General features: G+C 44.4%; 1 protein-coding gene across 2 annotated transcripts in view; it reads right to left on the reverse strand.

The window, feature by feature from the left end:
* PRKD2 (protein kinase D2) overlaps positions 1-16186 on the reverse strand; it is a 98899-nt gene that overhangs the window by 60493 nt on the left and 22220 nt on the right. The window contains exons 1-10 of one of the 2 annotated variants that reach the window (XM_030217375.1): positions 11251-13060; positions 10343-10481; positions 8090-8221; positions 7778-7932; positions 4012-4216; positions 3347-3424; positions 2427-2577; positions 1670-1787; positions 1353-1430; positions 897-1164 (exon numbers count right to left, since the gene is read on the reverse strand). In XM_030217375.1, the coding sequence (XP_030073235.1) occupies positions 897-1164; positions 1353-1430; positions 1670-1787; positions 2427-2577; positions 3347-3424; positions 4012-4216; positions 7778-7932; positions 8090-8221; positions 10343-10481; positions 11251-11262 (1336 nt within the window). In that variant the 5' untranslated portion in view covers positions 11263-13060. Of the gene's footprint in view, positions 1-896; positions 1165-1352; positions 1431-1669; positions 1788-2426; positions 2578-3346; positions 3425-4011; positions 4217-7777; positions 7933-8089; positions 8222-10342; positions 10482-11250; positions 13061-16186 lie in introns of those variants that run through there. The other variant, XM_030217373.1, reaches the window with a different exon arrangement.

The raw sequence follows: 16186 nt of genomic DNA on the forward strand, positions 1-16186 counted from the left end.
GTACCGAGCGCGGAGAAAAGAAGACTGGCCGGCTCAAGCCGGTTTCGGGCGGGAAGACGGCCGCGCATGCGCGGTGCGCATCGGCGCGCGAGGGCTAGCAAAGGCTTTTGCTAGTGAAGATTCCGATTGGAGGGGCTGCCGCGGACGTCACCCATCAGTGAGAACAAGCAGCCTGCTTGTCCTCGGAGAAAAAAAGTTTAAGTTCATGGAGGAAAGTCAACAGACTGTCAAAGTTGATTTGGAGAAACCACTGCTTATCCCTGAGGGTAAGCCACAGGGTATAACCTTTAGATTTTTGCGAGCTGCCAGATACTTGCAACCTGAATTGGCCACTGCTGACCAACAGGATACTGGACTTGCCTAATTTGGCAGTTCTTACAGAAAGCACCTGCACCAGCACAGTTATGGGTTAATTTCTGATGGTTCCTTACAAAAATGTGCATGAAAACTGAGCAGCTGCATTTAAAAAAAAATCCAACTATCAACACCTGACAACTGTTTAAACATGAACCAGACATTTTGACATCCATTCTGGTTATTTTAATAAATGCAGCAAAGAACGAACAGATGTGGTACCCTGCTTTAATATTCTGCTCTGGTGGACAATGAAGCCTCAGAACTGCTGGGTGCCAGTTCCCACAACCCCCTCCCCCCTCACAAATCTCCCCATCTTCCCATTCTCCTCCAATTCATCTGTCTAATGGAAGCATTATATATCTCTAAGGTGAAATGGAGGAGGCAACAGCAGCAGCTGAGGCTGGATTCCCATCAGGAAGTTTGTTTTGTCCAAATCACATATCCCTTCTGCCTTGGCTTTAACCCTGTTCTACTTCTGCCTTGGCTTTAACCCTGTTCTATTGCAAACAAAGTTCTCACCCCCAACATGTGGCACTTACTGTGAGGGATGTGCCCCATGGCACTGGGGGCATCCTGCAGTATGACTGGCATTAGTGCTTGGCGGATGGCGTTCTCCCAGGACTTGGCCACCTCCAGTCCAATGCCACTGTTGTGGGCGCCGGTGTGAATGGGTTGTGGGGGGTTCTCCCCCAGGAAATAAGTCGTATTAGCAGTGAATATCTCAAAGCAATGAGGGTTGGTCCCAGGCGGCACCAGTGTGAAGTTCTGCGCCGGCTCCACTGTCAGAATCTCGGAGAGGGGAATCTCCTGCCCCAAAGAAAGGTGGTGAGGGCAGATTAGATAAGACTATGCTGAACACCTTGCTGTAAGAGGTGAAATGAGACAGATGGATACCTGCAACCTGCACTTTGTAGTAACATGGAATGAGACAGAGAGATGGAACACTTGCACCAGCACGGAAAGAGAGAAATGGATGGACCCCAGGCACCCGATACCTTGTAGTAGCGGTTTGTGGTGTTGCTCTGGAAGAGGGTAATGCATTTACAGTCCAGCCTCCAATAATGACGTTTTCTCTGGGCACAAAAGAAGAAAATCATTTTTGAGCCATTTTATTTACATGAAAACAGTAATATTAATGATTTGGAATTTTACATCACTCATCTTTCCAAATTGAAGCTCAATGTGAATTTACAAATTCAAGTACAGGTGGCATGTCCTCTAAGCTACTCCTCCCTCTAGCTGTATGTGACCTGCACCCTCCTCCCCCAACTCCACTCAAGGTCTCCCACCCACCAGACCTCACTCTGCTCACCAATGTGTCTTTGTTGCTGTAGTGTACCAGCCAGCCTTCCTTCAGCGTCGTGCTGGACTTGCGTGCAGTGTGCCGGACAGACTGGACAACCCGCATCAGTGGAATGTAGCCCACGGTGCTGAGGGACATGCATCACATAAAATCAGGTACAGTTTAACCCAGAGCCAGATTCCCCTTATCCCACCCAGGAAAGATGACAGAAACCTGGGGATACAACCCCCCAAAACTTTTGTTTTATCATCAATTTATGTTCTTATATTATTATAAGGGGAGAAGTGGTTTGGGTTTGTGTGTTCCTCTCCACCCCCATTTTGTTTTCAATTTGATGTAGGATAGAAATTACATGAAATGAAATTTTTTAAAAATTATACTACTTTTATTTTCAAATAGTTTGAGGTTTTTTTGTTGTTGTTGTTGTTTTCATGTTATTTGAAAACAAAAGCACATTAACTGCCAGTAGGAGGCTCAGCAGAACCAAGATAGTTTGTCTTGTGAACTCAACTTTCTGACTGCCCGGCAGCTGAGCTGGGAGGTGGGTGGAGGGGGTGGGGGGGTGGGGAGGGGAAATCAAGGTGAAGTACAGTTTTGTGTGAAAACAAAAGATCATCAGAACCCCCCCCCCCCCCCCAAAAAAAAAAAAATAATAATCAATTTTCTTCTCCAGGTCCCACATCACCACAAAACCCCCAAGACGTTTTATGGAGGATTAAGACCTTCCCTGGAAGCTCCAAAGTGTTACAAGATACCCCCCCACTACCTCTGAGATTTGCTGCTGCCATCATCTGCCTCGTCGCCACAGATCTCATTCTCAGCATGGGACCCAGGGATTATTCCGGTATCGTCTGAGTCATCCATTAAAGAATTCTTGTCCGTGTCCCCATAGTCACTGCAGTCCTCCATTGGGACATCTGACAGAAGTTGTTTTTTTTTTTTTTTTTTTGGGGGGGGGGGGGGGGGAAGCAAAGAACTAGTTACAAGTAAGACACAATATGTGCTGCTGCTGCTGCTTGCTCGCTTCTATGGACAGTGACCTTCAGTGACAGGTTGCCTACAGAGCTGATCACAGAAAAATATTCTGATCAGGGCATGATCAAAGCACAGGTAAACTAGAAATATGCCCATGGCCCAAATGTTTATATGAGGGGCCTCTTCTCATATGTGTAACTTGATGGCTCCCGAGGCAGATTTTTCCCCTGGAAGGTCAGCTGCTGACAGAAAGAATAGTGTTGAGGGGAGTCCCAGAGCCATCACTGCCCACAGAGATCCACATCATCTGTGCACTGTGTTCCAGTCAACAGGAGAAGCTGGCATGAAGTATTTCCTCCCCTGCACTCAGAATCACATGAGGCCCTGTTTGTGGGAGTTTTAAAATGTATTTATATAATGCTTAGGAGCCCAATATGTTTACTTCCCTAGGGCCCAGGCAAGGGTTAATACTTCCAGGATTCAAACTCCTGAACATGACATATACACTCCCTAGGCACATTAGTGCCATGATTCACCCTCCCAACACAGGAAGGTACACACTCACTAGGCAATTCTCTCATTAGTACCAGAATTCACTTTCCTAGCACATAAGGACACATTAGTGCAAGAATTTGGCCTCCAAGTATAGAGGAATCCTCCCTAAAAACCCCAGCAGACTGTCATTAACCTCCTCGCTCTCCTTACACTTACCACCATTGAAAACAGTCTCCCCCAAGCAGTCATTAGGGACTCGGGTGGCACAGCGCTTGTGACAGTTGAATTTGCAATCTGTAATTAGAAGGAAAAGTGAATGCAAAACCTCAGCTTTAGCCAGATTCTTCCAGCAAATCTTCTCTTTGCATTCTTTGAACGTCTCAGGCACAGCACAGCCCAGATTTTCTGTATACTAAACCAGATTGTCAGATGCACCTCAACTTGGTGTCACCATTTATCCGTTCACTTCTCTCCTACTTGACCCATCCCTTGTCCTCTGACCATTGTCCCCACATACCCACTTGTCCCATGACCCCTGCCAAATCGTACGACTTTTGCATATTCAGAATCATCATGAACCTCACCCTTGCCTCCAGGCCTTACCCTGCCCTTGCCATGAAGACTCATCTGCTCCTGTAAAATCATTTTGGCCCCTACCTTCTAACCCAGGGGTGGGCAACCACAGTTTGAGCACCACAACCAGTCAGGTTTTCAAGATTTCCACAATGAATATGCATGAAATCTATTTACATACAACAGAGACAGTATACATGCAAATTCATTGTGAAATCTTGAAAACTCAACTGGGTTGTGGCCCTCAAGGACTGTGGTTGTTCACCCCTATTCTAACCTATCACTTGTCCCTCACCCTGCCCTCTGACCTTTGCACTGGAGACCCTGGCGGAAAAGACCCTTCAGCAGTTTCTTGCAGTACTGGCAGACGGTGGGTCGGGTATATGAATGAATGACGAAGGTGTGAGGCACTTTGACCTTTGACATCAGCAACTTGTCCAGTTCAATGGGGCGCCCAATGTAGGTAGAATTTGCACGACGCTCTCGGGAGAAGCTTTCCATCAGGCTGCGGCTCTGCAGGAAGCAATAGTGGGTGATCGCATGAGACAGGGTCATAGCAAGCAGGAGGCACTAATCTGAAGAATCTTCACTTTCCCTTTAATCTGATTTTCACTCTAATTTTATCACATACAGAGGTTGTCTTTTAAAGCTTGAGATGGTGGCCACTGCCTGTGTCCAAGCAGACTCTTGCTGCTATGACAGAGGATGCACAGCATTCGGGGGGGGGGGGGGGGGGGGGGGGGAGAGAAGAGGACAGACTGCCAATACCAACTCCACACATCTCTTAAGACACTTGGAGCTGTACAGTACCCATAATCCATAGCACGTGGCTCCAACTGACTAAGGGACAAGAGTGAGCAATGGGGGCTGTGGACACAAGGCAAAGTAAAATAAGTAGATGCTTGAAAAAAGGGTAAGAGCTAGCAATGGATCTGGATTCCAGATTTCATTACTCGCTTTTTCCCCAAGTCGAGCTAAAAGTGAGTTAATCATATGTACAAATTATTTTGCTGCCCAAGAAGGCTCACAAGTGCTACCTGAGGCAATGGAAGGAGAATTAATTTGCCTAAGGTCACAAAGAGCTGCAGAGGAATTTGTACCTGGGCTTCTCTCTGATTCTCAAACCACCAAGCTATCCTATATTTTGTGGATAATAGGGAAAGGGGGAGGAGGTGTTCACTAAAGGGAGGGGTGTGAGTGAACAATGGTGGTGGCTGTAGATGACAGGAGTACCAGTGGTGCTATGTGCAAGTATCAGAAAGACATACCATCCTTAACGGCTGTAAGAGCCTGAGTCTACTTCTTCCACCCCTCGCCCCCCCCCCCCCCCAAAAAAAAATAAATAAATAAAAAGATGCAGCCATTCAGTGCCAGTATCATTTGTTCATAGTTTTTGTAAACTGTACACTAAAGTAAACAGTTGTTTTAAAAAGAAAATCTCTGTCCACCAAAATAAACGCTGATATTTACCTAGAAAAAAATGGTGAGTCATGTTTTTCCACTGATCTTTTCCTGTTTCTTTTTTTTGTTCTTGAAACAAAATAAGTTCCTGGCAAAAATAAAACCACTATAAAAACTAAAGATGAAGCTCCCTACTAATCTCTGACAGCAGCTAGCAAGGGGCAGTACTGGGGGAGAAAGCTGTGATGTCAAGACCAGCAGCAGCATCACATCCACAAAATAGCCCATGTTGTCTCTGTCCTATTCACTTGAGGCACTTTAGTGACCCCTGCCCAGAAGACTGATACCCATGGGCACCTCAGACATACCTATTTTTAAGACTCCAGAAAGACTGGCAATTCCAGGCCGGCTGCCATCACCTAAGCCCTTCCAATATCTTGCCAAAAATCCCCCTTCCCATGTTCCCCCCAAAATCAAAATCTGCCTTTTCTCTATCCTATTCCAAGGTAACAGAAAATATATTTAACATCCCTGAATTCGAATTATGTAAAATGATTAATGAACTTTAAAAAAAAAAACCATCCCTGAAATCATCATCAAGTGGGGCAGCATTTACAGATCAAAACGTACAAAGACTAGGGGACCCTCAATAAAGTTACATGGAAATACTTTTAAAACAAATAGGAGGAAATATTTTTTCACTCAACGGATCGTTGAGCTCTGGAACTGGTTGCCGGAGGATGTGGTAACAGCAGTTAGTGTATCTGGGTTTAAACAAGGTTTGGACAAGTTCCTGGAGGAAAAGTCCATAGTCTGCTACTGAGATAGACATGGGGAACCCACTGCTTGCCATGGGATTGGTAGCATGGAATGTTGCTACCATTTGGGTTTCTGACAGGTACTTGTGACCTGGATTAGCCACTGTTGGAAACAGTATACTGGGCTAGATGGACCATTGGTCTGACCCAGTATAGCTACTCGTATGTTCTTGTTCCCTTTATTTAAAACATCACACACACAGTGCACAAATTAAAAATATACACAGCAACATCCTAAGTACCCCCAAATTTCATGAAGTACTCTATGTAAAGAATGACACTTCTTGCAGGGCTGACCCTCTCCATGCATCTTATTGTGATTTCAAGATATCTCTCTTCTCATAAGTATGCTCTTTTCTCCCATCCAAAAATTGTCATTATAAGCAGCTTCACTGCCCAAGGTGCCGGTTAGGACAAGAAGTAGTAAAACAGCAAAAGTAGAGGCTGACAAATGCTCAAACCAACAGGGAGATAATATCAAAAAACAGTTTATTCAGAATATTCATATCAAGGACCCGACACGGTCCGTGTTTCGGCACCAAAGCGCCTGCCTCAGGGGTCACAACCAACTTTATCTGAGAAGAAGCTGATTGGCTTGAATAATTCCTTTATGTATGCATGTGGTTACAAAAACAAGTTAATCCACAGAGAGAACAAAAGACCAGCCAACCGATCAGCAAACACCATGTGACAGATCACATGGTGTTTGCTGATTGGTGCATACATAAAGGAATTATTCAAGCCAATCAGCTTCTTCTCAGAGAAAGTTGTTTGTGACCCGAGGCAGGTGCTTTGGCGCCGAAACACGGACCGTGTCGGGTCCTTGATATGAATATTCTGAATAAACCGTTTTTTGATATCTCCCTACTGGTTTGCGCATTTGTCAGCCTCTACTTTTGCTGTTTTGCTTTGACTCTCCGTGGAGGCTCCTCCTGTCTTCTAGGACAAGAAGTAGAGCATGAGCTGGTTGCCTTCAGAGAAGAATACTTCATCATCACTGGGCTCATCTACTTTACAATTATCACACAGAACAATCCTGGCTGTCCCCTTACAGCAATGCACATACAAGGGGATTAGCTCCTGGTCTGCTTGGGAAAGTCAAACTCATGCCTCAAGGTACAAAAGAGATCCAAAATCAAGCCTGGCTCTGCCTGGCTTATATGCCATAAACCCAAGAGGCATCTAAGGCAGGCTAGCAGAACTGTCTCCAATGGCTGGTTTCATGATTTTATTCAAATAATTCCACATTTGTAACACATCTGGGAAAAAGTGACTAAAGTCACCAAAAACAAAAAATGAGGTTTTAATGAATTCTGTTAGAGCAAATAATTTATAATACAATAGTCCAAACTTCAGACTGCTTATGGACCCATGCCATAAAAAAATTGGCAAGTTTCAACATTTTGTATTTGAGACTTTAGTTGCCTTCTCCCAGAGACTGTCACATTTGACTATGGAATGGAGTGGACATATGGACTCCAGGGTTGGTCTCAGCATGCAAGGGATATAAATGCACAAAACATTGTTTGGGTCAGTAGCCCCCGCCCCTGATTGATTAATTTTAATGTTAAAAATTTTTACATAAATAAATCAAGTAATGTGTTCATTTGTAGGTTTGCCATCCTGTGCACAAAAATATATATAAAGGTACCCAAACCAACTGAATGTGCACTAACAAATGCACATTCTTAAGCCTGGTACAGTGCTCTCTCAGTGTGTAAAGCCAGAGATTGCTTGTTCAGATTCCCCCATGCATTGTTTTCTGGTGCTGTCCTTACTCTTAAGTACTCCTGAAACTGAGACGATAAAACAGGGGATGGTTGGTGGGGGGGGGGGGACGGGACTCCTGGCTTACCGTATCATCAGAAGAGCCAGGCAGGGACTCACTGGTGGAGAGGCGCAAGGACTGCGTGTTCACCAGCGATGTAGAGGACAGTCTCCTCTTTCTTGCCCCACTGCAGTTGTTTGGGATACTGAAGGCACAGCGCTTGTGGTAATTCAACCCACAACCTGCAAAAGGGAATAAAGTGGGGAGAGAAATAAGAAGAGTGCATCAAGGTAGGCCAAACTGACTCTTACAAAACTGACCCCATACCATTCTTGGAATAATAAAGCTTGCAGGCCAATAATCAGAACCCCACCCTTATTCAATCCCTCTTCTCCTTACCGTCACATTTTAACCCTTGTCGCACCAGGCCAAAAAGCATCTCTCCACAGTGGTCGCAAAAGGCGGGGGCACGGTAAGAGTGGACATTGAGTGCATGCGGGCGGATCTGGAAATCTTCAAATGTTGCAGAGGCTAGAGGGAAGATGGAGGAGGGAAGACAACAAGGAATAAAGGAAAGAACAAGAGGGGGGGGAAGAGTAGGAAGTGAAGCAGAAGATATGTAAAAAAAAGTCTGTTTTTATTCCTATCTGACAAATAAACAATACTCTTTGTATAGAGGCCTCTGAGCACGATAAGGGCAACTCCACACAGCAACCCTCTAACAAATGAAACTAGGACAAATGTTTCAGTACTTAAAAATAGAAACTATAGGGAAATCAGCCACTATAACGATGGATTTGGCCTCCTATTTACATCAGTAAGTGGTCCACTAAGCTGGAGGCTTTGAAGGGAAGTTGCTGCTTAGGATCCCTGTCAGGTCTTCCACAAAAATACTTGTATTTCCTCCCCCCATAACTTTCTCCTTTTACCTTACCTACACTCATTGACTTTCCCCATATGTACCTACCCATATCCTCCACAATTCATTAAACAATCACAGATTGGTTCTACCTAGACCAGCACTTGCTCAATTCAGCTTTTCTCTTTCATAGCCCCTCGCATTTGGAAACTGCCCTTAGCTTTTTTTTTTGGGGGGGGGGGTGGAGAGGGGAGAGGAAGGAGAGCATTGTCACACCAGAAATTTAAAGATGCTATTATAATCTATTTGAGCAGGCTTTAGGAATGACTTGTGGATGATGCATTTGCAGATAACACTATACATTTATAGATAATGCTATTTCAGTGTTATTGTCATATTGTAATTTTTACTAAGATTTGTACAGAGCCAATAAAGGAATTTCTTTATGTCCTGTTACTGTGTTGTCTATCTTGATTGTCTACTGTTCAACAAAATGGATGTTTTAGAACTTTTCTATCCTCAATTGTATTTCCTTTCATTATTTTTATGTCTTAGTTTGTACACCATTTTAACCTGCTAGTCAGTGAAGGTGGTATAGCAAATCTATACTCAGTTGTATAATGAATTGTTTTGATTCATGGCTGATGCTTCTGTGTTGAGTCCCTTCGGTTGTTTCTTGTTTGTGCCCGTTTTGCTGTGTGTTTAATAAAAACTAATTCAAATAAAATTAAAGATGAAAGAGGGACCCTGGAAGAGTTAAAAATGTAATTTGTGAACAGGGCTTTTGAGTTCCTTAGGACTCAAAGATATGAACAGCAGGATGGTCCACTGTTGGCAAACTAATGTCCCCCTAACAATCTAGGGGAGGTCTCTAATGCAAGGCAGGTCCCCCTCCCCCTTCACACAGACCTTGTCTTTCCCTGCTGACAGCATACAGCAGGAAGATGACCAGAGCCCACACAGTCAATGGGAAGAGGAGCTCCAGTCATCAGCCGACGCCAGTCTTGGCAGAAAACATCCCAGGCTGTAGCCAAGAATGCCAACAACAAGCGTCTGATTGGCTGCCAGGAAGGAAGGAAATGCCACAAAGCAGCAGCTTCACTGCCTTGAAGCATCAATCACAGGAAGCACCGAAGGCAGAATCTGACAGTGAAAACATTACAAATCACGCCCAGAATCCAGCAGAGAAGCAGGAGTCACAACCCCACCCTAGCAGACCCTGTTGTCTGTCCATGCAATTCCTCATCCCACTGCCTCTCACACTCCCCTCTCCCTTGCTGAATCCTGCTGCTTCTTCATGCATATCTCTTATCAACCCCTCCTTATGGAGGAATGACACTGCTGCCTCCCCTCCCATCTCCTTCATGTCATCTTTCTCCATGTATAAAAGTGAAAATGATTCCAGTGCCGAGATGAGAACTTTAGCTGCTCTCTCCCCACATGAGATCAACTCATCAGCTTGGAAACCACAAACCCTGCAGTCAGCTGCAAGCAACTAGCATGCACTTGATGAGTAACCCAGGCCCTTTCTACAGGTGTCAGCAGACAGCAGGTCTGTGTACACAATACCCAACCTGTTTTGCAGCACAGACTCTGCTGTTTTATCCCTGCTGTACCCAGAATCAAACTTCAGCATAAGGGACATACCTGCATTACCTGTACTAAGCCACCTTGAACCAGGCATTAAGGTGGCGTTTCTCTTCACTATCATACTCCAAGAGTTACATGAAGGGAGCATAGTCTTCTCCCCGCCCCCTCCTTATACATGGTGTCCTTCTCTGATCAGTCCTTACCTGAGAGTACAACCTCCACCAGGTCCCCTTCCTGAATATCTCCTGCTGATCGCACCAGCTGCAGAATATTGCTGGATGAAGGGTCATGTTTAAAAAGTAGTATCTTTTCATAGAGACCATAAAAACCACACTCTGGAAACTAGAGGGGGGCAGAGAAAGACATTTTTAGAGAAAAGGAACACAAAAGGAACAGGCAAAGACAAACACCCCCAAGCAGAATAAAAAAAGAATTACAGATGGGAGAAACAGACCCAAAATAGGCAAAAGTAACACAAAGGGCTAAATGCACTAAAGAGAGTTCCCCCATTTTATTTCTATGGTCAAAATGCTCTGCTCATCTGGCCCAGACACATTTAAGAAAGACAGAACACTGGAGTGGAGGAGTAGCCTAATAGTTAGTGCAGTGACCTGAGAACCTGGGGGACTGGGTTTGATTCCCACTGCAGCCCCTTGCGACACTGGGCAAGTCACTAAGGGGATCCTTTTACTAAGGCGCACTAATGGATAAAGAGCACACTAAATGCTGACGCCCACTATATTCCTACAGGCAACTTATTTAGCACACGTTAATCATTAGCATGCGCTAAATCCATTAGTGTGCCTTAGTAAAAGGACCCCGGCCGTAACCCTGCATTGCTCCAGGTACAAAATAAGTACCTGTATATAAGATATAAACTGCTTATCCCATCCTATTTTCTTTTCTGGGTACATCTTGTCCCACTGAGCTTCAGATCTTACCAGTTTGGGGATACAAAGTTGCGGTATAGGAGGAGAGAAGCTCTCCATCATACTCAAATATACATAAACGTTACATGTTATTTTCAGATCACTCAGGCTCCAAGGAGTCAAAAACAAATGCCAATATGATGCCAGCAAGATTCACAATAAATGGGATGGGATAAACAGACCTGCTGATACATGGGCTGCACTGTATGCCGTTTCAGTTTGAAGTTCCTCCTTTCATATACTCCAAGATACAAGTCTCTCCAGGTAGAGGGTATGGTTCATTTTTAGTAGAAAGAATACACGCTCACCAATTGCAGAGGAAAAACAAAACATGAAGCTCAGGATGTGTTCTCTGTCATCAAGCTGTGTGTCACATGGCATTAGACAACTGCTACTCCACTGAACATGATCGGACTAGATTCTGGGAAACAAGTCACTGTACAGGATGAACCAAAGCACACTCATGACAAAAGTTGTTTTTTTTTAAAAAAAGGGGGGGGGGGGGAAATAGTACTAAAAATACCAGTCTAGAGCTTTAAGAAATCCAGTTACTTTGCAACATTCTAAGCATTGTGCTTACACCCCACAGACATGGCTATTTTCTATTGCTAGAGCTGCAGTGCACAGCCTCATCTTCCTTTCTGGATTTCATCAGGGAGCCATATATGCACGCTCTATCAGGGACTACTCATGCAAGGCCTCTCTCTTGCACCAGCCCCTTGTCTAAGTAACACAGCTCTCTCTCAGATTCTATTTCAAGACACTATGCAAATTATTGTCATTAGTTCTGCATGTGAAACATCTTTTTGATGTCATTCTTTCTTGTTAGAAGCTAGCTAATCACTTCTACCTACCTTACCCACTCTCAATACTCAAGAGTTTGGGGGTGAAGGAAGATATTGGTGACAAAATGGGGGATATGGGAGGAGGCGGCGAAGCATGCAAAAAAACTACTCTACAGTATTGGAACGATTTTCAAAATTGTGCAGGCAGATGCAGAGCCCAGATGTCCCTTTACCCATTCTCAAAGGGAAAGCATAAGTATACTGCCCAACGAAAGAGTAACCAGAGAGATTCTGCAGCCAAGATTCCACAGGTTGTTTTGAAAACTGTATTTATCTCCCTTCCATCCAAAGTGTTCAGACTGAGTTACATTTTTAAAATATACATGGGTGGATACAAGTGAATTACCAGGACATAGGTTAAAACATCCCCTATCCCACATGGAGGCACAATAAGATGGCATGTCTCTTCCACTGCAACTTTATAAACATTGCAACATTGTTGTACCAGAAAAGCACTAGGATCATGACCCAAAGAGAATTATAGAGAATTAAGATGATATGATCACCTGGGAAATTCTCACCAATAAAAACCTGGATGCAAGGAAGCCAGACAGTGCTAAGGGGAGGGGGGACCCCACAAGAACAGCATACCCAAACAACTGCTCTGTGAATCATGTGGAGACAGAGAGAGAAAAAAAACAAAACAGAAGATCTTCAAGTACCAAGAAATGTGGAGACTAAGAAAATGTGGCAGAAAGGACAATTTCCCATCTTTTTGGGTGCCATGGGCTTGACAGACAGGAATTTTCTAGCATACACGGACAGGTGCCTACACATGCCACAGCTCTCTTTGGCACGATGCAAGTACTACACTGAGCGTTAGCCATAAATTTGAGAAACCAAGATCATACTCCACATAACCTGTCTTAGGAGCGAGGTTCATTACTGTTACGATATGTGCGAAAGTAAGTAATTTGTAGATACTGCCCCCCGGACAGAACATAAAAACAAAACTGCCAAATTTATAGCACAAACAATCCACCATGATAAATGCAGAATGAAATCCAAAACAAACATTACAGCCTTCCCGGGTCTTGCACTATCCTGGGAAAGCTGCTGCAAGTAAAGAGATGTATGCTGTCCTATGCCACACACAGGATGGGCAATTTTCAATAAAATCCGCTACAAAATCAAAAATGGGTATGGTGACACAATCTATATAAATAATTCCCACCTCCAACGTTCTGAAGCTCACTCCGTGGCAGTGAAGCCCTGAAGTGTTCGTACTCAGTCATAGACCCCCCCCAGCCCCACCCCACCCACACATAATTCGCAACTCCAATGTTCTGAAGCTGCCTCCGTCCAAGTGAAGCCCTGTAGTGTCCGTAACCTCACAGCCGCACTCAGCCCCACCTCCTAACAATACGTCACTCAGCCACTCACAACACCCCTCTCTCACTCCCGCTCCAGCCAACCCACCAGCACTCAACAAAAGCTGCCGACCCCCTCCTCCGCCGCCGCCAACACCACCAACAACCCCCCCCCCCCAACCCTCCCGCCACCAACCCGCCGTCGCCCCCCTCGGTGCATCAACCCCACCCCCCGGCGCATCACCCAAGGCCCCCCCCCGGGCACATCAACCCCCTCGCCACCTGCAGCTGCCACTGGTAATGCTGTCCGGCCGCTGCTGCTTCGTTCTCCTGTTGAGCAGCAGCGACTGCTACAAAAAGAAAAAAAGCAATAAATGTTTTTAAACATTGAACGTGGCACCGTAGACAGCCATCAGGCATTGGCTGTTGGCTCTGCAGCCGCTCCTCCTCTCGCCTCCACATCACTACCCCTGGAGTAAGACCCCAGAGGAGCAGCTGCAGAGCCGACAGCCAATGCCTGATGGTTGTCTAGCGACCGGACATTACCAGTGGCAGCTGCGGGTGGCGAGGGGGTTTGATACGCCAGGGAAGGCGGAGGGGAGGGTCGCTGGACATGGGTGGCTGCAGGGGGAGAGGAGGGTCGCTGGACATGGAAGGCTGGAGGGGGGGGCAGGGGAGAGTGAGGTGGGGAGGGGGGCATACACTCACTGTCTCTCACATACACTCTCTGACACACTATAACTCTGTCACACAAACACAGTCACTCTCTCTCTCTCTCTCTCATTTTCTCTCTGACACACACACTCCGAGGAAAACCTCACTAGCTCCCGTTTCATTTGTGTCAGAAACGGGCCTTTTTTACTAATATAATCAAACAAGAAATGCTCCACTATTCAAAATACAAAAACCAGAATAGCTTCTAATTCGTGTTGCAAGGAAGGAAAAGCCTCAAAGAGCTTTAAGTTATACAACTTCTAAACGATCAATTCATCATCAGCTAAAAACCCTTCCTTATAATTTTTAACAAAACAGACTTTCTGTTCTTTAATAAATACATACTTTTCTTAGACACACAACTTTAAAATGTATCACAGCCAGCTTCGCAGTTCCCCTGGACCAACGGGAGCAGCTACATGTGGTAGCGCTCCTGAAACATCCAGTTTTGTGGACCATGATCCAGCTAAAGAAATATGCTTATGCGACGCGCTGGCCATCGCTGGTCCTGGGGAACTGAGAAGCTGGCTGAGACACATTTTGAAGTTAAGTGTGTCTACGAAAAGTATGTATTATTTATTAAAGAAAAGAAAGAATGTTTTGTTAAAAATTATAAAGAAGTGTGTTTAGCCGATGATGAGTTAATCAAGAATTGATCATTTAGAAGTTACATAACTTGCGAGCTCTTTGAGGCTTTTCTTTCCTTGCAACCCAAATTAGTAGGTACACTGTTTTTTTGTATAGTGGGACATTTCCAATATTCAATAAAAACAGGTAAAAGGCTTTTGGAAATTAGATCTCAGGGGATAACTATATATAAGTGACAAGCAAGCTGTAGAACAATGTTTTATGCACTCAAGTAGATGCTTATAAAATTGCCCTGAAGTATATTTGCTTAAAATGTAGGTGCTCAGAAAACATAGTGCCTATTTTATATAATCACAGATTAATAGTGCCATCTTTACAGAAGGCTAGATTGAATGGAGGAAAATATTTTAAAAATTTAAAATTCTACTAAAGGTTCTTTTAAAGAGGCCTTCAATGTGGACTTAGGCGTTCACAACACAATGCGCTAGCGACTCAGTGGAATGTTAACTTCTTTGCAAGATGAATGAGAGGCCAACTCAGGAATAATGTCAGGAAGTATTTTTTCACCAAGAGGGTGGTGGATACTTGGAATGCCCTCCTGTGACAGGTGGTGGAGATGAAAACCTTAATGGAATTCAAAAATGTGTGGGATAAATCCTGATTTGAAGGAATTGATCTAAAAAAGCTTAGCTGAGACTAGGTGGCAACACTGATAATTGGGAAGCAAAGTCAGTACTTGGCAAACTTCTACGGTCTGTGCTCTGATCGTGGCTGGATAGATTTGGATGGGCTGGAATAGAGCTTTTCAAGGACTCCGATAACTTCAAAAATTTTAGAACAAGGACAGTGTTGGGCAAACTTATACGGTCTATGCCCTGAAAATAGCATGGACAAATCAAGATCAGGTATACATATGATGTATCACCTCATACCTTATGTAATGAGTTTATCTTCTGCACCATACTGGTCTTTATCTGCCGTCATCTACTATGTTACTATGTTCTATGTATGTGTGACTAGGTCTTTCCTATCAATAGGACGGGAGTTCCTAAAAAAATTTTTTCTTTTATCTTATTTTGTATTTATTGTGTATGTTTATTTACTGCATTTGTATCCCACATTTTCCCACCTATTTGCAGGCTCAATGTGGCTTACACTGTTCCGTCATCGCGATCGCCATTCCAGAGTGAGAAATATTCCATTTTGGTCTTTTAAGTTGAGCAGTATTAGTTTTAACAAACATGGAATTCCATGTGTTCCTGGAACCAGAATAATGTGGGATCAGCATTTGTCCATGTAATGTATAAACACAAGCATATGCGCCAATTCCTACCAGCACGTGAAATCACTCTACTCAGAGCAGGTGTAGATCTTCATGGAAACGTTCAGGCAGGCTATTTTATAAAGACACAGCCAGGTGTGTTACCTTAATAAAACTGTTACAACACATGTCCCTATGCACCTTGTTATAAAATTACAGTCAGTGCAAAGCCTAGAGCAGGACTTCCCAAAATGTTGGGTTACAAACTCTGTCTGGGGTCATGACCTAGGTGGGCTCAAAACAAAACCTCATCAGCCCCATGCTTTCCTATAATTAAGCTTGCATAGTCTCCATGGTAAGACGGGGGTGGGGGGGGGGGGCGCGGATGATGGCACTGTCA

This window comes from Microcaecilia unicolor, chromosome 11 (assembly GCF_901765095.1).
Source record: "Microcaecilia unicolor chromosome 11, aMicUni1.1, whole genome shotgun sequence".
Classification (NCBI taxonomy): Eukaryota; Metazoa; Chordata; class Amphibia; order Gymnophiona; family Siphonopidae; genus Microcaecilia; species Microcaecilia unicolor.